The sequence below is a fragment of the Salvelinus fontinalis genome, unplaced genomic scaffold (assembly GCF_029448725.1).
Source record: "Salvelinus fontinalis isolate EN_2023a unplaced genomic scaffold, ASM2944872v1 scaffold_1048, whole genome shotgun sequence".
Taxonomy (NCBI): Eukaryota; Metazoa; Chordata; class Actinopteri; order Salmoniformes; family Salmonidae; genus Salvelinus; species Salvelinus fontinalis.
The window spans coordinates 4075-28550 of NW_026601257.1; the positions used below are offsets into that span (position 1 = coordinate 4075).

Genomic DNA, 24476 nt, shown 5'->3' on the forward strand with positions numbered 1-24476 from the left:
AGAAACATTTCTCAGATTAGAGAAGATATGAGAAAGAGGACTGTGATACTGCAATTGTCAAAACAACCAAAAAGGTTGAGAAGGAAAACAGTGCAGATGAGAAGGATCCGCCAATCGTGAAGAAACATTTCTCAGATTAGAGATTATATTAGAAAAAGTGAAGAGGAGTGTGATACTGCAATTGTCAAAACAACCAAAAAGGTTGAGAAGGAAAACAGTGCAGATGAGAAGGATCAGCCAATCGTGAAGAAGAAACATTTCTCAGATTAGAGAATATATTAGAAAAAGTGAAGAGGACTGTGATACTGCAATTGTCAAAACAACCAAAAAGGTTGAGAAGGAAAACAGTGCAGATGAGAAGGATCCGCCAATCGTGAAGAAGAAACATTTCTCAGATTAGAGAAGATATGAGAAAGAGGACTGTGATACTGCAATTGTCAAAACAACCAAAAAGGTTGAGAAGGAAAACAGTGCAGATGAGAAGGATCCGCCAATCGTGAAGAAGAAACATTTCTCAGATTAGAGAAGATATTAGAAAAAGTGAAAAGGACTGTGATACTGCAATTGTCAAAACAACCAAAAAGGTTGAGAAGGAAAACAGTGCAGATGAGAAGGATCCGCCAATCGTGAAGAAACATTTCTTCAGGAAACTGGAAGAAATGAAGAATGAAATGCTTGGAAAAATGAGAGAGTTGGAGGAGAGGTTGATAAAGATGGGTTCAATCCAAGATGACGTAGATGGGACAAGTGAAGAGGACACAAATCCAGGTGCAAAAAAGCAAAGAGTCCAAGTAGATGAATCAGCCACCCAGTCCGGTGGACAGCCTCTACGCTAGAATCCTTGGAAGCCAAGAGGGCAGGGCTGAAGTCCAGTGCAGTTTTGAAATTGAGTTGGAGCGTTACCTCACAGAGCCTGTCATTGACAGAAAGAGCGGCTTGCCTTTGGAGTGGTGGAAGCAGAATGACGACAGACTTCAATCACTTGCTCCATTGGCAAAGAAGTTTCTGTCCCCCACCTTCCTCGGTCCCAATCGAGTGTTCAGTGAGGTGGGGATTATTTATGATAAGCAGACTGACAGGGGACCAAGCAGACAAGCACTGCTTTCTGCACTACAACCTAAAACTTGAAGGAAAACAGTGCAGATGAGAAGGATCAGCCAATCGTGAAGAAGAAACATTTCTCAGATTAGAGAAGATATGAGAAAGAGGACTGTGATACTGCAATTGTCAAAACAACCAGAAAGGTTGAGAAGGAAAACAGTGCAGATGAGAAGGATCAGCCAATCGTGAAGAAGAAACATTTCTAAGATTAGAGAAGATATTAGAAAAAGGACTGTGATACTGCAATTGTCAAAACAACCAAAAAGGTTGAGAAGGAAAACAGTGCAGATGAGAAGGATCCGCCAATCGTGAAGAAGAATCATTTCTCAGATTAGAGAAGATATTAGAAAAAGTGAAGAGGACTGTGATACTGCTATTGTCAAAACAACCAAAAAGGTTGAGAAGGAAAACAGTGCAGATGAGAAGGATCAGCCAATCGTGAAGAAGAAACATTTCTCAGATTAGAGAAGATATGAGAAAGAGGACTGTGATACTGCAATTGTCAAAACAACCAAAAAGGTTGAGAAGGAAAACAGTGCAGATGAGAAGGATCCGCCAATCGTGAAGAAGAAACATTTCTCAGATTAGAGAAGATATTAGAAAAAGTGAAGAGGACTGTGATACTGCAATTGTCAAAACAACCAAAAAGGTTGAGAAGGAAAACAGTGCAGATGAGAAGGATCAGCCAATCGTGAAGAAACATTTCTTCAGGAAACTGGAAGAAATGAAGAATGAAATGCTTGGAAAAATGAGAGAGTTGGAGGAGAGGATGATGAAGATGGATTCGATCCAAGATGACGTAGATGGGACAAGTGAAGAGGAGGACACAAATCCAGGTGCAAAAAAGCAAAGAGTCCAAGTAGATGAATCAGCCACCCAGTCTGGTGGACAGCCTCTACGCTAGAATCCTTGGAAGCCAAGAGGGCAGGGCTGAAGTCCAGTGCAGTTTTGAAATTGAGTTGGAGCGTTACCTCACAGAGCCTGTCATTGACAGAAAGAGCGGCTTGCCTTTGGAGTGGTGGAAGCAGAATGACGACAGACTTCAATCACTTGCTCCATTGGCAAAGAAGTTTCTGTCCCCCACCTTCCTCGGTCCCAATCGAGTGTTCAGTGAGGTGGGGATTATTTATGATAAGCAGACTGACAGGGGACCAAGCAGACAAGAACTGCTTTCTGCACTACAACCTAAAACTTGAAGGAAAACAGTGCAGATGAGAAGGATCAGCCAATCGTGAAGAAGAAACATTTCTCAGATTAGAGAAGATATGAGAAAGAGGACTGTGATACTGCAATTGTCAAAACAACCAGAAAGGTTGAGAAGGAAAACAGTGCAGATGAGAAGGATCAGCCAATCGTGAAGAAGAAACATTTCTAAGATTAGAGAAGATATTAGAAAAAGGACTGTGATACTGCAATTGTCAAAACAACCAAAAAGGTTGAAAGGAAAACAGTGCAGATGAGAAGGATCAGCCAATCGTGAAGAAGAAACATTTCTAAGATTAGAGAAGATATTAGAAAAAGGACTGTGATACTGCAATTGTCAAAACAACCAAAAAGGTTGAGAAGGAAAACAGTGCAGATGAGAAGGATCCACCAATCGTGAAGAAGAATCATTTCTCAGATTAGAGAAGATATTAGAAAAAGTGAAGAGGACTGTGATACTGCAATTGTCAAAACAACCAAAAAGGTTGAGAAGGAAAACAGTGCAGATGAGAAGGATCCGCCAATCGTGAAGAAGAAACATTTCTCAGATTAGAGAATATATTAGAAAAAGTGAAGAGGACTGTGATACTGCAATTGTCAAAACAACCAAAAAGGTTGAGAAGGAAAACAGTGCAGATGAGAAGGATCAGCCAATCGTGAAGAAGAAACATTTCTCAGATTAGAGAAGATATGAGAAAGAGGACTGTGATACTGCAATTGTCAAAACAACCAGAAAGGTTGAGAAGGAAAACAGTGCAGATGATAAGGATCCGCCAATCGTGAAGAAGAAACATTTCTCAGATTGGAGAAGATATGAGAAAAAGAGGACTGTGATACTGCAATTGTCAAAACAACCAAAAAGGTTGAAAGGAAAACAGTGCAGATGAGAAGGATCAGCCAATCGTGACGAAGAAACATTTCTCAGATTAGAGAAGATATGAGAAAAAGTGAAGAGGACTGTGATACTGCAATTGTCAAAACAACCAAAAAGGTTGAGAAGGAAAACAGTGCAGATGAGAAGGATCCGCCAATCGTGAAGAAACATTTCTTCAGGAAACTGGAAGAAATGAAGAATGAAATGCTTGGAAAAATGAGAGAGTTGGAGGAGAGGATGATAAAGATGGATTCGATCCAAGATGACGTAGATGGGACAAGTGAAGAGGAGGACACAAATCCAGGTGCAAAAAAGCAAAGAGTCCAAGTAGATGAATCAGCCACCCAGTCTGGGTGGACAGCCTCTACGCTAGAATCCTTGGAAGCCAAGAGGGCAGGGCTGAAGTCCAGTGCAGTTTTGAAATTGAGTTGGAGCGTTACCTCACAGAGCCTGTCATTGACAGAAAGAGCGGCTTGCCTTTGGAGTGGTGGAAGCAGAATGACGACAGACTTCAATCACTTGCTCCATTGGCAAAGAAGTTTCTGTCCCCCACCTTCCTCGGTCCCAATCGAGTGTTCAGTGAGGTGGGGATTATTTATGATAAGCAGACTGACAGGGGACCAAGCAGACAAGCACTGCTTTCTGCACTACAACCTAAAACTTGAAGGAAAACAGTGCAGATGAGAAGGATCAGCCAATCGTGAAGAAGAAACATTTCTCAGATTAGAGAAGATATGAGAAAGAGGACTGTGATACTGCAATTGTCAAAACAACCAGAAAGGTTGAGAAGGAAAACAGTGCAGATGAGAAGGATCCGCCAATCGTGAAGAAGAAACATTTCTCAGATTAGAGAAGATATGAGAAAAAGAGGACTGTGATACTGCAATTGTCAAAACAACCAAAAAGGTTGAAAGGAAAACAGTGCAGATGAGAAGGATCCGCCAATCGTGAAGAAACATTTCTTCAGGAAACTGGAAGAAATGAAGAATGAAATGCTTGGAAAAATGAGAGTTGGAGGAGCGGATGATAAAGATGGATTCGATCCAAGATGACGTAGATGGGACAAGTGAAGAGGAGGACACAAATCCAGGTGAAAAAAAGCAAAGAGTCCAAGTAGATGAATCAGCCACCCAGTCTGGTGGACAGCCTCTACGCTAGAATCCTTGGAAGCCAAGAGGGCAGGGCTGAAGTCCAGTGCAGTTTTGAAATTGAGTTGGAGCGTTACCTCACAGAGCCTGTCATTGACAGAAAGAGCGGCTTGCCTTTGGAGTGGTGGAAGCAGAATGACGACAGACTTCAATCACTTGCTCCATTGGCAAAGAAGTTTCTGTCCCCCACCTTCCTCGGTCCCAATCGAGTGTTCAGTGAGGTGGGGATTATTTATGATAAGCAGACTGACAGGGGACCAAGCAGACAAGCACTGCTTTCTGCACTACAACCTAAAACTTGAAGGAAAACAGTGCAGATGAGAAGGATCCGCCAATCGTGAAGAAGAAACATTTCTCAGATTAGAGAAGATATGAGAAAGAGGACTGTGATACTGCAATTGTCAAAACAACCAAAAAGGTTGAGAAGGAAAACAGTGCAGATGAGAAGGATCCGCCAATCGTGAAGAAGAAACATTTCTCAGATTAGAGAAGATATTAGAAAAAGAAGACTGTGATACTGCAATTGTCAAAACAACCAAAAAGGATGTCAGCATGTCCAGAGATACAACCTCTCTTATCACCCAGTGCCTGGGCTTGCCTCCGCTGTACCCGTGCCCCACCATACCCCTGTCTGCACATTATGCCCAGAATCTATTCTACCACGGCCATAAATCTGCTCCTTTTATTTCTTGTCCCCAACGCTCTAGGCGACCAGTTTTGATAGCCTTTACCCTCACCCTACTACTCCTCTGTTCCTCGGGTGATGTGGAGGTAAACCCAGGCCCTGCATGTCCCCAGGCACCCTCATTTGTTGACTTCTGTGATCGAAAAAGCCTTGGCCTCATGCATGTCAACATCAGAAGCCTCCTCCCTAAGTTTGTCTTACTCACCGCTTTAGCACACTCTGCCAACCCTGATGTCCTTGCCGTGTCTGAATCCTGGCTTAGGAAGGCCACCAAAAATTCGGAGATTTCCATACCCAACTATAACACTTTCCGTCAAGATAGAACTGCCAAAGGGGGAGGAGTTGCAATCTACTGCAGAGATAGCCTGCAAAGTTCTGTCATACTTTCCAGGTCTATGCCCAAACAGTTCGAACTTCTAATTTTAAAAATTAATCTCTCTAGAAATAAGTCTCTCACTGTTGCCGCATGCTACCGACCCCCCTCAGCTCCCAGCTGTGCCCTGGACACCATCTGTGAATTGATCGCTCCCCATCTAGCTTCAGAGTTTGTTCTGTTAGGTGACCTAAACTGGGATCTGCTTAACACCCCGGCAGTCCTACAATCTAAGCTAGATGCCCTCAATCTCACAAATCATCAAGGAACCCACCAGGTACAACCCTAAATCCGTAAACATGGGCACCCTAATAGACATTATCCTGACCAACTTGCCCTCCAAATACACCTCTGCTGTCTTCAATCAAGATCTCAGCGATCACTGCCTCATTGCCTGTATCCGCTACGGGTCCGCGGTCAAACGACCACCCCTCATCACTGTCAAACGCTCCCTAAAACACTTCTGCGAGCAGGCCTTTCTAATCGACCTGGCCCGGGTACCCTGGAAGGATATTGACCTCATCCCGTCAGTTGAGGATGCCTGGTCATTCTTTAAAAGTTACTTCCTCACCATATTAGACAAGCATGCTCCGTTCAAAAAATGCAGAACTAAGAACAGATATAGCCCTTGGTTCACTCCAGAACTGACTGCCCTCGACCAGCACAAAAACATCCTGTGGCGAACTGCAATAGCATCGAAGAGCCCCCGCGATATGCAACTGTTCAGGGAAGTCAGGAACCAATACACGCAGTCAGTCAGGAAAGCAAAGGCCAGCTTTTTCAAGCAGAAATTTGCATCCTGTAGCTCTAACTCCAAAAAGTTCTGGGATACTGTAAAGTCCATGGAGAACAAGAGCACCTCCTCCCAGCTGCTCACTGCACTGAGGCTAGGTAACACGGTCACCACCGATAAATCCGTGATAATCAAAGACTTCAACAAGCATTTCTCAATGGCTGGCCATGCCTTCCTCCTGGCGACTCCAACCTTGGCCAACAGCCCCCCCCCCCGCTACTCGCCCAAGCCTTCCCAGCTTCTCCTTTACCCAAATCCAGATAGCTGATGTTCTGAAAGAGCTGGAAAACCTGGACCCATACAAATCAGCTGGGCTTGACAAACTGGACCCCCTATTTCTGAAACTGTCCGCCGCCATTGTCGCACCCCCTATTACCAGCCTGTTCAACCTCTCCTTCGTATCATCTGAGATCTGAGACCACCTCTACGCAGACGACACCATTCTGTATACTTCTGGCCCTTCCTTGGACACTGTGCTATCTAACCTCCAAACGAGCTTCAATGCCATACAACACTCCTTCCGTGGCCTCCAACTGCTCTTAAACGCTAGTAAAAGCAAATGCATGCTCTTCAACCGTTCGCTGCCTGCACCCGCACGCCCGACTAGCATCACCTCCCTGGACGGTTCCGACCTAGAATATGTAGACATCTATAAGTACCTAGGTGTCTGGCTAGACTGCAAACTCTCCTTCCAGACTCATATCAAACATCTCCAATCCAAAATCAAATCTAGAGTCGGCTTTCTATTTCGCAACAAAGCCTCCTTCACTCACGCCGCCAAACTTACCCTAGTAAAACTGACTATCCTACCGATCCTCGACTTCAGCGATGTCATCTACAAAATAGCTTCCAATACTCTACTCAGCAAACTGGATACAGTTTATCACAGTGCCATCCGTTTTGTTACTAAAGCACCTTATACGACCCACCCACTGCGACCTGTATGCCCTAGTCGGCTGGCCCTCGCTACATGTTCGTCGTCAGACCCACTGGCTCCAGGTCATCTACAAGGCAATGCTAGGTAAAGTACCGCCTTATCTCAGTTCACTGGTCACGATGGCTACACCCACCCGTAGCACGCGCTCCAGCAGGTGTATCTCACTATTCATCCCTAAAGCCAAAACCTCATTTGGACGCCTTTCCTTCCAGTTCTCTGCTGCCTGCGACTGGAACGAATTGCAAAAATCTCTGAAGTTGGAGACTTTTATCTCCCTCAACAACTTTAAACATCTGCTATCTGAGCAGCTAACCGATCGCTGCAGCTGTACATAGTCCATCGGTATATAGCCCACCCAATTTACCTACCTCACCCCCCATACTGCTTTTATTTATTTACTTTCCTGCTCTTTTGCACACCAGTATCTCTACTTGCACATGATCATCTGATGATTTATCACTCTAGTGTTAATCTGCTAAATTGTAATTATTCGATTTATTGCCTACTTCCTCATGCCTTTTGCACACATTGTATATAGATTCTATTTTTTCCCCTACTACGTTATTGACTTGTTTATTGTTTACTCCATGTGTAACTCTGTTGTTGTCTGTTCACACTGCTATGCTTTATCTTGGCCAGGTTGCAGTTGCAACTAGCCTACCTGGTTAAATAAAGGTGAAATAAAAAAAAAATATAAAAAAAATGGAAAGACAGAATGCAGAGAAGACCACAATGGAGGAGAAGGAGGAAAGAAAGAGGGTGGAAGACACAGTGAGGATGAAAGAGCTAAAAAAGACAGCCTTGGATGTTTGGGAATTTCACTTTGGAAGTCATAAATGTCCGAAGACTGACGATAGCAAAACTGGACATAAAAATATGCTTGTTGAGGAGAAGGTAGCTACAAATTACTGTCAGAATGATCAACCAGCAAAAGTCAAAGTTCAAAACGACCTGGCAGGTGATATACTGGTCAGAGAGTGACTACAGCGAGATTGAGGAAATAATCGACAGTGACACTGAGGACATTAGTGAAGAAATAAAGGAAACGAATGAGGAGGAGGAGGTTGAAGAAAAGACAGATATTGAGAGTGATGAGTACAGGAAGAAATGTGATAAGAAGTGAATGTGATGATAAGAGTGGGAAACCAAACATGAAGAAAGGCATGGTTGACAAAGACAATACGGACAACAACGTTGAGAAAGAGAAAACAACCCAAAGAGAGAGGAGGGTGAGAGAAAAGAGGGTCAAAGCCAAGACACAAAGGTGTCAAATCCAACCAAGAGAAAGAAAAGGATGACCAAAAGGACAAAGGACAGTTAGAGAGTCAGGAGGAGAAGGAGGACAGGATACTTGCTGGAGCAGAGGGAGACTCAGCATCCTCAGGAAGACCAATCGGAAACGTGCAAAGGTAAAAAATACAGTTGTTTGACAGCATATGTAAATTATCACTGATCTGTCATTAAATGTAGCGAACTCCACTGATATCAATGAAAACTTACCTTTTCACACCTTTGTCATCTCTTTCAGATTTTTCCATTTTCGCAGCGGCAATGGTTAAGACTCAGGGCCCAGGCGAGGATCAACTAGCAATTGAAGGAAAGACTAACGACACTCAGACAGACCAGGCAGCAAAGGTCAAAGGTGAACAGGACCTGGACTGGTCAGAGAGTGACTATGATAGTGAGGGAACAATGGATAGTGACAATGAGTACATAGGTAAAGACGAATGGACAAAGTGGAGAGTGGACATTGAGGAAAAGAAAGCGTGTACACAACTCCAACATGATGGAAATACAGCTGAGAGATGACATAAACCAAGAGAAGAAAAAGCTCCAGCCAGGAAAATGCAAAGGTGAGAGAGAGAGAGAGAGAGAGAGAGAGAGAGAGAGAGAGAGAGAGAGACCACTAGATGATAAGGAGAAGTTCAGATTGTGAAGTGAGCATGAATTCCCTCAGTATGTTTATCTATCTTTCCTCTTGCCCACCTCTCTCCCCCGAAAGATTTATCCATCTTTTCAGCTGATGCTCAGACTCAGCAGACCCAGCAGTGCAAAGGTAAGAAAGAGGAGGGGTGCAGCATTATGGCAACAACAAAGGTCAAAGGTGAACAGGACCTGGACATTGACACAGACTGGTCAGAGTGTGACTATGATAGAGACGATGAATTCATGGCAAAAGTGGAAAGAGAACAATGAGAAGAAAAGACAAAACAAAGATTACAGTTACACCATTACCGAATACAGATAGGATTGATGGAGAGATCTCAAGAGAAAAGATTGGAAAGATAAACCAAGAGCAGAGGGCTGCAGCGGAGGGAAAGACTCAGAACCCTCAGACATATCAGCCAGTAAAGGTCAAAAGTGAAAGTGACCTGACAAAAGCGGGGGAATGAACCAAGAGAAGACAGAGATAGAGGTCCTTCAGAGGTCTCGTCAGGAACAGCCAGCTAAGTGTAAAGGTCAGGAGGGTTGGAGGACCATGCTATAACCAGTAGAGCTGTCTTTTTACATTTAACATTTACATTTTAGTCATAGAGCAGATGCTCTTATTCAGAGCGACTATACTGGCCCCCTGTGGGAATCGAAAACACAACCCTGGTGTTGCAAGCACCATGAAATACCAACTTAGACACACTAGGCACTAAATAACAGCGATGATGTTTATTTCCAATTCTCTCTCTCTCTCTCTCAGATGTCTCTATATTTGCAGCTGGGAAAAATCGTTTGGCTAAACTCTTGAAACCCCTTGTGTGCAAAAAAATGAAGGCAGAATGCATAGGTAAGAGAGGAGAATGTTAAAACTGATAAGTTTTCCTTGCTAAGAAGTGACCTCTGCAAATTGACAAATATTTTTAGGGTTCGCAAAGTCTTTCAAAAAAACATTCACCAGCCTTAGATTCTCCACAACTTTTTTTGTCACATTAGACTTGAAAGATATGCTAACAGAATTGAGCCTGCCAGAGAAAATGGTCTCTAATGTACCCACAGTTTTGTACTCAAAGCATTTGTTCTCTCTTTAGATTGTCACAGATGGTTGTGGCCATCGAGCTCGCCAGTTTGTAGTCCTAAAAACTGGAAATGAAACCTTGTGGTACAGATAGGGGTCTACCTGTGCCTGAGCACCTTAGTTTAAATATCAACTGTACTGCCCCAGCAGCATAACACTTGATAACACTTGATTTACATCATCATCAATTCTCGGTCTGGTTGGACTACACGCAGCAGAGAGAGGAGCGGTTGCATCACCGACCCTCCGACCCATGTCCACTCCTTCTTCAGTCGGGAGTTGCACATGTTTCAGTGCAGCAGCAACACAGGTAATCTACACTCTAGCAAACCATCATATACTAACATATCTCATAGTGAGAGAACCACACCAGACTCATCCTTTCATCTCCTAGTGAAAGAACCACATCAGATTCATCCTTTCATCAAGAATTCATCAGCCTTGACGTACAGGTCATGCTCCAACAGTCACCCAAGTACCTTGCGCGCCAGAGACAAATGCGTGGCGCGTGTAGCAGAATAGACAGGAATGTCATCAATATAATCCACCACACCCTGCCCGTGCAGGTCGCTGAGAATCTCGTCTACAAAAGATTGGAAGACTGCTGGAGCATTCTTCAAGCCGTACGGCATGACAAGGTACTCATAATGGCCGGATGTGGTACTAAACGCTGTCTTCCACTCATCACGTTATACGCACACCTGAGATCCAGTTTTGTGTAAAAGCATGTCCCGTGAAATGACTCAATCGCCGTGGCAATGAGAGGTAGCGGGTAACTGTATCCCACCGTGATGGAATTTAAACCTCTATAGTCAATGCACGGACGCAAACCTCCCTCCTCCTTCACAGAAAAGAAACTGGAGGAGGCAGGTGATGTGGAGGGCCGAATGTACACCTGCCTCAGAGATTCAGAGACATATGTCTCCATAGCCACCGTCTCCTCCTGTGACAGGGGATACACGTGACTCCTTGGAAGTGCAGCGTCTACCAGGAGATGTATCGCACAATCCCCTCGTCAATGAGGTGGTAATTGGGTCGCCGCCTTTTTACAGAAGACGATAGCCAAATTGTCATATTCTGAGGGAATGCGCACGGTGGAGATTTGGTCTGTACTTCCCACCGTCGTTGCACCGATGGAAACCCCTACACACCTGCCTGAGCACTCCTCTGACTACCCCTTTAGAGCCCTCTGTTGCCACGAAATCTTGGGGTTGTAACGGGCCAACCAGGACATCCCCAGCACCACCGGAAACGCAGGGGAATCAATGAGGAAGAGACTAATTCTCTCCTCATGACCCTCCTGCATAACCATGCCCAGTGGAGCCGTGGCCTAGGCGTGCACTGGGAAGGGTTTATCAATCGGAACAAAAGGGATCCCTAAACTATAATTCAAACAGTTTTAGAAACTTCAGAGTGTTTTCTATCCAATAGTAATAATAATATGCATATATTAGCATCTGGGACAGAGTAGGAGGCAGTTCACTATGGGCACGCAATTCATCCAAAGTGAAAATGCTGCCCCCTATCCCTAAAAGGTTTTTAACAATGACACTTAATATAATGTTTACATACCCTACATTACTCATCTCATATGTATATACTGTACTCTATATCATCTACTGCATCTTAATGTTGGGGATGGGGGCGCTGTTTAGACTATTTATGCTAATTTGGCTAATTTTTTAAACGGCTTCCCACAAAATCCTTGATCGTACAATATGCATATTATTATTATTATTGGATAGAAAACAGTCTATAGTTTCTATAGGAGTTGAAATTTTGTCTCTAAGTGGAACAGAGCCCATTCTACAGCAATTTCCCTGACATGGAGTCAGATTTGAGAAATGTTGGCCACTCTTCTGAAGTCAGTTAAAAGGGCACTGTCGTTGCTATGACTATACGGACACTTCTTACGTCTTCCCCTGGATGCCTTTACGTGATGACGATTCCAACGGGGTCGATTGCGCGTTCACAGGCCCTACAAATGAAAAAACCCTGAAGCTAGTCATTCTTTGGGAGCTGCGTCATGAGCCTAGAGGACACCGGCGCGCACCTGTTCCAAGCGTTAGTTTAGCCTGTTATATTTCTCCGGTCATCTTTTCACTCGTTATAGGAGTTAAAAACATCATAAGGTAGTTAATTTAAAGCGTTTTATAGCAATTTATATCCGTTTAGTGCGATTTTGGGACATTTATTTTTGCAACGATGTGAAAAGTTGGGCACGCTTTTCAGTTCATCCCGAACGCAGTTGACATTTCCACATGGCAAGAGGACAGCTTTCCACCAAAAGACGATTTCTCCCAAGAAAGGATCCTTTGCCCAAGATACTGATGGAAGAACAGCTCAAGGTAGGACATTTTTATTATGATAAATCGTGTTTCTGTCGAAACATTTTAGTGGCTTAGGACGCCATGTTTTTTGACGTAGCTTCGCTTGGCGCAAACTGTATTGAAAAGTAAGGATAAATTAAAAAATGTAATAACGCAATTGTATTAAGAATTAAATTGTCTATCAATCCCTGTCCACCCTATATTTTTTAGTCACGTTTATGAGTATTTATGTATAAGAGTAGATCACTGTCTAAGTGGCGCAAGGACTTTTTCTTTACCAGCTTGTCTACATTTCACATTGTCTAACCATGATTTTGGTGGCTAAATATAAACATTTTCGATCAAACTGTATATGCATGTTGTAATGTGATGTTACAGGAGTGTCATCGGAAGAATTCTGAGAAGGTTAGTGAAAAAATTAATATCTTTTGGCGATGTTGACTTTTATCGCTCACTTTGGCTAGAATCAATGCTGGGCTGCTAATTGCTATGTGCTAAGCTAATATAACGATTTATTGTGTTTTCTCTGTAAGACACTTAGAAAATCTGAAATATTGTCTGTATTCACAGGATCTGTGTCTTTCGATTCGTGTATGCTGTGTATTTTTACGAAATGTTTGATGATTAGTAGTTAGGTAAACACGTTGCTCATTGTAATTATTCTAGTCCATTTGTGATGGTGGGTGCAATTGTAAACTATGCCATCTACCTGAAATATGCACTTTTTTCTAACAAAACCTATCCCATACCATAAATATGTTATCAGACTGTCATCTAATGAGTTTTTTTGTTGGTTAGGGGCTATAAATATCTTAGTTTAGCCGAATTGGTGATGGCTACTGGTGTTGGTGGACAAATAAAAGATGGTGGATTATGCTAATGTGTTTTTAGGTAATAGATGTACATCTTTAATAGATGTACATGTACATGTGTCATGTGTCTTCCCTGTAAAACATTTTAAAAATCGGAAATGTTGTCTGGATTCACAAGATCTGTGTCTTTCATTAGCTGTATTGGACTTTAATGTGTGAAAGTTAAATATTTTAAAAACTTTTTTTTTTTGAATTTCGCGGCACTGGTTTTTCAGTGGGGGGGGGGGGGGGGGTGTGCCGCTAGCGCCACGCTGATCCTAGACAGGTTAAGTAATACATGTATCACTAGCCACTTTAAACTATGCCACTTTGTTTACATACCCTACATTATACATATGAGATGACTATACTGTATTCGATACCATCTACTGCATCTTGCCTATGCCGTTCTGTACCATCACTCATTCATATATCTTTATGTACATATTCTTTATCCCTTTACACTTGTGTGTATAAGGTAGTAGTTGTGGAATTGTTAGGTTAGATTACTTGTTGGTTATTACTGCATTGTCGGAACTAGAAGCACAAGCATTTCGATACACTCGCATTAACATCTGCTAACCATGTGTATGTGACAAATAAAATTTGATTTGATTTTGAGTTTTGAGCTTTGGAGACATGCTGCTACTGTAGCTTTCATCGACTTGGTAAAGCCCTGAATCGAGGTCATTCCTCCCACTAAGTTAGACTTGATTTTTCAAATATATTTTACACTAATAAATTGCTTTCATTTGTGGCCCAAAATACTTTTATGTTTGTGGTGATTTAAACTGATACATCTTTTCCAATAGTAAAGTCTTACTGATTCCCCCATTTTTATGTAAGCTTCAAATAGTAGCCTAGCGGTAAAAGAGGTGAGCCAGCAACTGGAGGGTTACCAGTTCGAATCCCGGGTCAGACGCAAAGAAGTGAGCTAGTAACCAGAGGGTTGCTGGTGTGAAATCCTAGATACCATATCCTGCCGTTGTGCTCTTGAGCAAGGCACTTAATCCCCCACAACAGCAGCGCCCAGTGTGGCAGCCTCCTGCACCTCTCCTAAACCTGTGTATGTACACTGAGTATACCAACAATTAAGAACACCTTTCTAATATTGAGTTGCAACCCCCTTTTACCCTCAGAACAGCCTCAATTTGCTGGGGGAGGACTCCAGAAGCTGTTGAAAGTGTTCCACAGGGATGCTGGCCAATGTTGACTCCAATGCTTCCCATAGTAGTGTCAAGTTGGCTGGATGTCCTTTGAGTGGTGGACCATCCTTGATACACACAGGTAACTGTTGAATGTGAAAAACACAGCTGGATTGCATTTCTTGACACAAATCGGTGCACCTGCTTGGCACCTACTACCATACCCCGTTCAAAGGCACTTCAATCTTTGGTCTTGCCCATTCACCCTCTGAATGGCACACATACACAATCCATGTCTGTTGTCTCAAGGCCTAACAATCCTTCTTTAACCTGTCTCCTCCCCTTCATTTAGACTGATTGAAATGACATCAATAACGGATCAGAGCTTTCACCTGGTCAGTCTATGTCATGGAAATAGCAGGTGTTCTTAATGTTTTGTATACTCAGTGTTTGTATTTTGGAGGGCTTGGGTTAAAAGCGGAAGTCAAATTTCAGTTGGACCTTGTGTGTAATTGCTCAATAAAGTGGAGCAGTCTTGGATTCCTCTGGAGAATCCCCTGAATACAGCTGCCCGATGTGCTGGCATATGAAGCACCTGGAAAGCAGAAATGGAGTTGGCTAGCCAAGTGAGCAATCTCCTTTGCACCATCTAGACAAACATGTAATACTAAACTACACAACAGGTTGTACGTGTACCGTATTACATACCCAGCTCTACACCTGGTCTTGTCTCGCGGTGTTCCCAGTGTGTCAGTTTCTGGTAGAAAAGACACAGCCCCTTCATAGTGGTGATGTGTCAGGAACGTCTTAAAACCTGCACAAAACGACATCATGCCATATCACTAGCAACAGACTACCGTAACAGTCCCAATGGTTGTATTTCCTAAAACAGCTAAAGCTACTCCTCTGACCCACCTGAAAAGTCATATCTGGCTGGTCCCATCCAGCGTTTCCTCTCGCTGTCTGCCAGCACGTCACCAGAGAAACCGTATCCAAGCAGGGAGATGGAATACCTCAAGAATGTGTTGTGATGGACCGAGCACAAGTCCATTGGCTGGAAGTCTCCTGTGAAGACAGGAGTCTAGTATGAGTGATCCTCCACAGATACTGTGTGTGTGGGGTACAGTGTCTTAAAGAGGTGTGATGACACACTATGTGCTTTAACTATAAAAAAAAAAGCACACCCATCCACCCACACTGACCTCCAGCAGTTTCCTCTTATCTCAAAAGCTTTGAATAAGTAGGTCACGGCTGTCACTTGTTGGTCAGCTGAGTGTGCCATAGCTAACATAGAAGTGACAAACACGAGACATTTCTATTCACAATGAATCTCCAGGAAAGACCTGGAACAGAATGCAGAATGCTTATGCTACTAGTCTGTGCTGTATAAAAATGTCAGTTACACTATTTTTAAAGGCATTTTAATTGCCTGCACCCACCCACTATGACATGTAAAGCTGAGGTCACAGGGTCATTGATGCCGGCAGTGGCATAGCAGATGCAGTCCGTTGAACCTGGATACCACACAAAACAAGACAATGATACATTATGTTCCTGCCTACACAGACAAAAGCTAGCAGTGTGTGTGTTTGTAATAATAATAATTTGGTGGGTGCTTATAATTGTCCCCTCTCATACATGTACAAGTGTGTACTAATATGCATGTATTGGAAATATTTATTGCATATCCCAACACCCTTGGAGACTGGGATCACGGCCAGGGTGTGTGTGTGTGTGTGTGTGTGTGTGTAAGATGGAAAAATGGAATGCGGAAATCAACAGATAGTGTAGTGTACATGAAATGGACCTCATGGTTGACCTTAGTTTGTAAACTTACGCAGTCAGGTCATAAACTGAGCTATTGATGTGATCATTGCTATGTAAACATAGTGGTGTGTTTTTTTAAACTTTATTAGGATCCCATTAGCTGTTGCACATGCAGGAGCTACACTTCCACATAAAACAAATTATACGACAGAGTACAGAATAGCTATAGACAAGAACATTGTTACATTAAATCCAAAATATGAAATCTAAATAAGAGGATCACGTGACCCCTGAACGAGATGGCCGCATGAACTAGGAGCTCCGCACAAGTAGTTTCCAATTCTTATTTTTACCCCCACTTCAAGTTTAAACTCATTTAGCTTTAGTCAAAAAGTCATGGCGGCTACAAAAGGCGACACTACAGGTGACATTTTTACCCGGACTCGAGCATTAGCGACGGAAAAAGCCTCCAAGAAGCAGCTAGCTTCAGAAAAAGCTAGCGCAAGAGGACCCTTAAATCTATTGACATGGAACTGCCATGGTCTAGGTCATGCAATAAAACGGAAAAAGATACTATGTGCTCTAAAAAAGGAAAAAGCAGACATCGCGCTATTGCAAGAGACACACCTCTGTGATGCTGAACATGCCAAACTCCGCAGAGCTTGGGTGGGACAGGTGTATTTCTCATTCTTTCAAATCCAACAGTAGAGGTACGCCTTTGTCCAACTCTGCTTTGACCTCTGCAAAAACATCGAGGTCACAGAGCTGGAAATTCAACACCTCCATGCTATCAAACGAAGCATTCCATACATTGGTAACTACATGGATAGACAACTACACACAAGACAACAAAGAATCTCCTGTTTCTCCGGCGACAATGTGGGACGCTGCTAAAGCCACACTAAGAGGTCATCTAATTGCATATGCTTCCTCTAAGAAAAAAGCAATGGAAGCACACAGGCTAGATCTGGAGGGGGAGCTGGAACGCTGTGAAAAAGTACATAAACAATCCCCAGACAGCACCTCCTGGAGTCAACATAAAGCAGCCAAAGCCAAACTGAATTTGGACTATACTCGGGAGATTTAAAAAAAAAAGTTCTCTTTACTAAACAGAAATACCATGAGTAAAACAATAGGCCATGTAGATTACATGCTTATCAATTAAAAAAAGAGCAGTCAGAGCGTACAATTATGGCTATCCAAACAGCAGAGGACGAGGTCACATATGACCCAAAAAATATCAATTTAACTTTTCATGATTTTTACTGCAAACTATATACCTCTGAGAGAAAACACACGGAGGCAGAACTCCACTCCTTCCTAGAGGGAATCTCGCTACCTAAACTATCAGAGACCGACCAAGAAGATCTCAACTCCCCCGTCACTCCTGAGGAGGTCCAGGAGGCAATCACCTCCATGCCACCTAACAGGTCCCCAGTCCCAGATGGATTCTCCAGAGAGTTCTACAAAGCTTTTTAGCCCCAGCTTAGCCCTATTTTCATGCCAATGCTGGAGGATTTTTGCAAAAACGGAGTTCTCCCAGAATCAATGCACACAGCTCGCATTACAGTGTTGCTCAAAAAAGACAAGGACACCATATCCTGCTCCTCCTTCCGGCCCATAAGCTTGTTGGATTCCAAATTGCTCGCCAAAAGACTAAACACTCTTCTTCACAAAATAATAAAAGTGGACCAAACTGGATTTACTAGAGACAGATACTCTTCTGACAACATTCGCCGTCTTTTTGATATTATTGATCAAGTAAACGCACAGAAGACCCCTGTCCTGCTGGCTTCACTGGATGCTGAGAAGGCGTTCGACAGGATGGAGTGGCGCTTTCTGTTCTCAGTCTTAGAAAAGTTCAATATGGGCCCAAACTTTATTAAATGGATCAAATCACTATACTCTCATCCAAATGCCATGGTGACTACTAACGGACCAAACTCTGACAGATTCCATTTGGGATGGGGCACAAGACAAGGGTGCTCGCTGTCCCCCCTGCTCTACTTGTTGGGGGCGGAGCCTCTGGCAGAGTTGATAAGGAGCAATCCAAGTATTATAGGTGTTCCTGCAGGCGGCCTGCAGCACAAGATTTCACTTTACGCGGATGATGTCTTGCTCTACATATCCAACCCTGAGAAATCCCTTCCTCCCATTTTAGACACAATTGCTCAGTAAGGCACGTTTCCAGGTTCTAAGATTAATTTTAACAAATCCACTGTCTGCCCTCTCAATATTACACTCACCAGTTCTATGAAGACACTATGTCCATTCCAATGGAAGACACAGGGGTTTCAATACCGTGGGATATTCATAACACCAGATCTGAATAGGCTTTTCAAGGAGAATTATCTTCCACTCCTGGATCGAATCAAGAACGATCTCCAAACCTGGATCTCCCTTCCAATTAGCTTACTAGGAAGAATTAATGTCATCCGTATGAACATCCTCCCTAGACTGAACTAATTATTTCAGATGCTACCATGCTACCTCCCAGCTTCCTTTTTCAAAACAATTAACCAAAGCATCACCAAAATTTATATGGGGCAATAAAAAACCTAGGATCATGCTCTCCACTCAATCGAAAGCTGAATCTAAGGGTGGTCTTGCCCTTCCCTCCCTTCAATTGTACTACTGTTCTGCCCAAATCCGCAACATGCTAACATGGATCACAACAGACAAGAGTCAACGTGGATCCAGATAGAAGCCCAATCCTGTGGTTCATTGCCACTAAGCTCAACTATATTCATTAATAACTTTAGTGAAGTGGGCAACATAGCCAAAACCTTTGTGATTTACAGCACCCTACTAGCGTGGAGGGACTGTAAGAAATACCTGGGCATTTCCTCCCAAAAATGTTCTCACTCGCCTATAGTAGGCAACCCAGACTTGCCAAAAGCCCTGAGGGATGCCAACTTTAATCTTTGGCATACTCTAGGAATCAGGACCTTTTCAGACCTATTTCATCAGAAGACCACTACACTGAAATCCTTTCAAGAGCTCTGCAGTGAATTCAATGTGCCAAGATCCCTTTTTTTTTTATATCTTCAAACTAGACATGTCATTTCCTCATTTACTTCCAAGAGGGGGTTTAGAACTCAGTTGAATGAAGTTGAAACCCTTCTTGCCACAGCACAATCCATTAAAGGCAAAATATCTTATATCTATAGACTCCTTTCTGAGAAAGGAGGCTCCTCCTTTGAAAATAATCTGGGAAAAGGACCCTGGTCTGACTATCAGTGATGAGTTATGGGCGGAGGTATGCGACAGGGTATACTGCTCCTCTACTAATGTAAAAATGAATCTAATTACACATTTTTGTGCAAATTTTATTACACTCCCTTGAGACTCCATAGAATGAAAACAGACATTTCTCCTAACTGTAAAAGATGTACCTCTGAAAGTGGAACCTATATGCATGTATTTTGGAGCTGTAGAGAGATTGCCAGATTTTGGCAATCTATACATACTGCTGCACAGAAAATACTAGATGTACAGTTTGATATGACCCCGTGTATCTATCTTCTTAATGCCCAGCAGGACTTTGTTCTTGATCCTGACAGAGAAAATTTGCTTATGACCATTACATACTTTGCTAAGAAATGTATTCTTCTATTGTGGGCCTCTAGTACCTCTCCTACATTTAAAATGTGGATTAACCAGATTGTTGACTTTCTCCCTCTTGAAAAGCTCACTTTTGACCTCCACAAGAGACAGCCCAAGTTTGATAGACTCTGGTCTCCACTACTCAACTATATTTCAAATTGGACAGAGCGAATGGGGTGATCAGGGAGATCACCAGCAGATGCGTGTTGTGTAAGGTGCAGTAAAATCTAAAAACGAATTATTGGCGTCATCTCAGCTAAGGCTGGAAATAGCTAATAAAGAACCTTGATAGTGCTGCTGCAAGTTCTATTTTAAATTTTGTAATAATTATTCTTTGTGTATATATATAACAATTTTTTATTATTATTATTTTTTTTTTTTTTTTAAGTCTGTCACATCTGTGAATGTGGAATGTGTTTGGTTGGTTGATTGAAAAACAAACTTTAAATTTAAATATATATATATATATATAAATAACATTCTATATTGTCAAGACACCAAGAGAGGAGAATGCTTGCAGATGGCATGTATAGAATGTGTACGTGCTTGTGAATGTCTGCGTGTGGTCTTGACTAACCTGCGGATATAATGCCGATGCGGACACTACAGGGTACCAGCTTCTCCTCCGGGCTGTTCTGGTCCACTCCGTTATCCCCCTGTGTTCGAGAGACCAGGCCCTGAACTATCTCGCTGAACATGCCGTCCCCGCCTACACACACCACTCTGCATAGAGGTCAAAGGTCATGTAACACAGAGGTCAGAACAACAAAACTGATCTTTTTGTTTGTCGTTTGAGATTAATATACTTGACCAGGGGTGTTTTTAGTTCAACTGTGATTGGTTGAATATGATTTAGTGACGGTTGAGCTGAAAACCAGACTACAAAGAGGTCTTTAAAACAGACCTTTGATTACTATAGCGACAATGACATAGAGAACATCTCCATCCTCAACTCACCCATCATATTTCTTTAACTCCGCCTCTGTCTTCAGGTGGTCCCTGGCATGATTGGCATGCTCTGTAACTATGACAACAAATGACCAGGAAAGAGTTAGACGTCTTAGCATGCTTCACGTTTGTCTTTCAAGTGCTTCCTGTAGTTGGGATACACTTGAAATGTCAACTTGAACAGGTTAACAATTGATTCATTTATATCGCATTATGTTTTCCTAATTTGTTGCATAAATTGATATTTTGGACTTAAGGCGTAATCATTCACTCGCTTGGAGCAATATATCGACTAAGCATTTTCCATAAAGAAGTCTGAGATTGCAGAAGTCCTAAAGTAGGCATTTTCTCTTCTCTAATTGTTAGACATTGAAACAATTTGAAGCTAAAGGAATAGTTTGATTTTATGTGCAAACATTTTCACACCCACCTTAGATGTTTTATATATCTTTTTTTTTTTTTTTTACAATTGTTCAAATACTGTATCAATATTTTGATATCAACCCAAGCAGCTGTATAGTTAAATGCAATTCGTCAAAATATATGACTTTGACAAATGTTCACAGTCTTTCGCTAGTCTGAGAAGTAAACGGGATGTAAAGGAATCCAGTATTCAACGACCATCATCCTTTCCAATGAGGAACTAGGATGATAGATGGCGGCCGTAAATGATGTCATATTCCTGTGCGGCCTGAGAGAGCTTGTGCCCATTTGCCTAGAGTGAACAATTTGACTTGGCCCATAAAGACTCATCTATTATTAAATCATGTTTAATGTCTTTGGCAGGCACTCACCAATCACATCCGTGGAGATGGAGGCACAGGCGAAGAGAGGCGAGACTTTCTGCTCATAAATGCACTTGCTGCTTGCCCCCATAAGGGTTGATGTACACCAGCAAATGCTTGGCTCTGCTAGCTGCAAAAAGTCAAGTGAAAGCAATAGTACTGAACAATTAGTGCTCTTTGAGGTCGGTTTGGTTTCGGTTAGATTATTGAAAAAATAAATCACGGTTTTCGCGAATGTATTTAATGCTTTAAAAATGAAATAACTGCCAAAACATTGAACATATTCCATCGTCTCTGTCAGGTCCACATTGGTAGACATCAATAGAAAAATAGGAAATGACTATGAAATCAAATATCAGTTGTGTATATTAATTCCTTATTTTTCATTTCTTAAAGTAATCTCATCTCTACTCAGGTAGTAGCAGTCAGCGAGCCAAAACTAACGTTCTCTGTGCTCCCCATACTGTACTGTCTAGTCATTCTATTTAGGTAGCCTTTGTTGCAGAGCTGTCGACCAAATCATTTAACTAGTTCTTCAAAGTAGATAAGGCATACTTTCAAAATGTCTCTGTCCCTGTAAGCATAAAAAAAAAATTCATCCAAGATGAAATAGCAGTCAGATGTCTTTTTGTCCTGTATTGTCGTGTCCCGTGTGTGTGTATGTATATATATATATATATATATATATATATATATATATATATATATATATATATACATACACACCTATCTTTTATATATGCATTTTTCCCAAAAACTCAACTTCAAAACGCTTTCCTGCAACCCGCCTCACTAGTTACAAAAAAAGTTTTATTTACCTCAAATCTGAAAATCCACAATATTAGCTAGCCAGATTACTGGCTAACGTTAGTATTTCAGCTAACCACGGTTTGTGGTCATCAGATACTCCTTTAGTTCTATCGCCACTTTAATATATCGCCACTTTTGTACAACGCGACTCAGACCAGAACATACTGAACCTATTTGTATCCATATCCCTGGGTTTCAACTGCAAGCTCTGGACATTTACACCTGGATCTCGCAGCTAGCTAGCTGCAAACCGTGTGTCTATTGGCTTACGTTGATCCCGAAGCTAACATCAATTATTCTGGAGCTAGCCACCTGAAGAGTTCCATCAGCCACTCCAGGGCTACAATCACCTATCGGGACACGTTTTACTACCAATGCGGAGCCCCACAGGGCCTTCACGACTGACTACCGACGTTATCTGCCCGAGGGAGTTAACCAACTGCCACCTCCGTCGCGACCTTACCTGAACGCTCATCTGGGGCCCGCTAATCATTAGCTGTCTTATCGGCTGCTATCTGAATAAGTCTATCGGACAATTTTTCTTGGGTCACTATATAACTATATCGATTTTGCCAATTGGATTGATCCCCTCTACCACACAGAACCCCACTAATCTACCGACGGAAACGCACGAGGCGGCAAAAAACAGACCTCCATCCTATGCTAGTGTAGCATGGTTCATTCTGCGTTGTGCACTTTTAATTGGGACGCTACCACAACTGACGGTCTGCTAGTTGAAATCTTTTTATTTGCCCTGCACACGAAGAAACAACACACATTATGTTAACCCTTGGCGCAGTCACAGCTCTCAGGCACCTTGCTAGCCGAAGGTCAGGCAAAAGAGCGCCAAAAGGAAATAACAGGTGCTGCGTGTACACATTTGATGCACAACAGCACACCATACAATACAAGTAAAATTACACAGAACATAATTCGGACAAAATTAAAGACATACCTGCACACGAAGAGACAACACACATTATGTTAACCCTTGGCGCAGTTACAGCTCTCAGGCACCTGCGCGATCACATGGACACTCACTCAAACACGTCCCAAGTACTCACAAGTTACAATAGATAACAAGTTTCACAAAGCTCGCTAACTAGGGTAACATAAATCTTTATATTATCCACATTGTAACAAACTTATGGTTGCAAAACAGTACATTGTGTAACATTATGACGGTTTTATATTAAACAATTTCGGAGCCAAAGACAACATACCTTGCTAGCCGAAGGTCAGGCAAAAGAGAACACTAAAGTGGTATGGAAATACAGATAACCCGCGATGGGCGAAACCAAAATATACAAAACTTTTACAATCACATGTATGTACAATATTGATATGAAAAAGTGTTTGTACACCAAATAAAAACATTAGCTATGCAGCTGTAATTAAATTAAATAAAAAACTGAATTATTATTATTATTATCAAATTATTAACATCCCCTCTTGACCTGGCCTATTTTAATTTGTCCTTGTGTGCAACTTGGTGCATAATCTAGGGGTACAACATCACACTGCTACACTAGCTTGCTACGGATAGCCAGCTACCCGGCCAGCAGTCTGAATCGCCGTGACCCCAACCAACCTCTACTCACTGGACCCTTATGATCACTCGATTAAGCATGCTTCTCCTTAATGTCAATATGCCTTGTCCTTTGTTCTGTTTAGTGTTTATTGGCTTATATAAAATAAATGCAAATTAATTACTTAAATCATACAATGTGATTTTCTGGATTTTTGTTTTAGATTCCGTCTCTCACAGTTGAAGTGTACCTATGTTAAAAACTACAGACCTCTACATGCTTTGTAAGTAGGAAAACCTGCAAAATCATCAGTGTATCAAATACTTGTTCTCCCCACTGTACATACACACACAGATTTTCCAACAATTGTTGACAGACCGATTATTTCATTTATAACTCCCTGTATCACAATTCCAGTAGGTCAGAAGTTTACATACACTAAGTTGACTGCATTTAAACAGCTTGAAAAAATCCCGAAAATTGTGTCATGGCTTTAAAAGTTTCTGATAGGCTAATTGACATGATTTGAGTCAATCAGAAACTTTTAAAGCCATGACACAATTCTGTAGTGTCTGTAGTTGTAC

At 42.2% G+C, this 24476-nt stretch overlaps 1 protein-coding gene, 1 long non-coding RNA gene and 1 pseudogene across 2 annotated transcripts; 1 reads left to right on the forward strand and 2 right to left on the reverse strand.

Moving 5' to 3' along the window:
* Positions 1 to 1816: 1816 nt before the first annotated feature.
* LOC129848539 (golgin subfamily A member 6-like protein 26) lies at positions 1817 to 8923 on the forward strand (annotated as a pseudogene).
* Positions 8924 to 14054: 5131 nt separating this feature from the next.
* Positions 14055 to 20887, reverse strand: LOC129848540 (ceramide kinase-like). The gene is made up of 6 exons (XM_055915708.1): positions 20778 to 20887; positions 20398 to 20543; positions 15887 to 15961; positions 15363 to 15512; positions 15156 to 15261; positions 14055 to 15042 (listed from the first exon to the last, which is right to left on the reverse strand). Exons 1-6 carry the CDS (start codon positions 20885 to 20887, stop codon positions 14964 to 14966), a joined length of 666 nt encoding a protein of 221 aa, XP_055771683.1. The 3' UTR covers positions 14055 to 14963.
* A 406-nt stretch (positions 20888 to 21293) lies between these two features.
* Positions 21294 to 23602, reverse strand: LOC129848542 (uncharacterized). Its single transcript, XR_008758505.1, has 3 exons — positions 23587 to 23602; positions 23319 to 23380; positions 21294 to 21683 (listed from the first exon to the last, which is right to left on the reverse strand). It is a non-coding gene; the product is annotated as an uncharacterized LOC129848542 (long non-coding RNA).
* Positions 23603 to 24476: the final 874 nt, after the last annotated feature.

Bases quoted from the DNA above. Each gene is read 5' to 3' on its own strand.
- LOC129848540 (XM_055915708.1), bottom strand. From the start codon at position 20,887: ATGCTAAGACGTCTAACTCTTTCCTGGTCATTTGTTGTCATAGTTACA. The intron at 15,962-20,397 runs GTTAGTCAAGAC...TGTGGTATCCAG, and splicing joins CATCGGCATTATATCCGCAG to GTTCAACGGACTGCATCTGC. The intron at 15,513-15,886 runs GTGGGTGCAGGC...CTGTCTTCACAG, and splicing joins AGCTTTACATGTCATAGTGG to GAGACTTCCAGCCAATGGAC.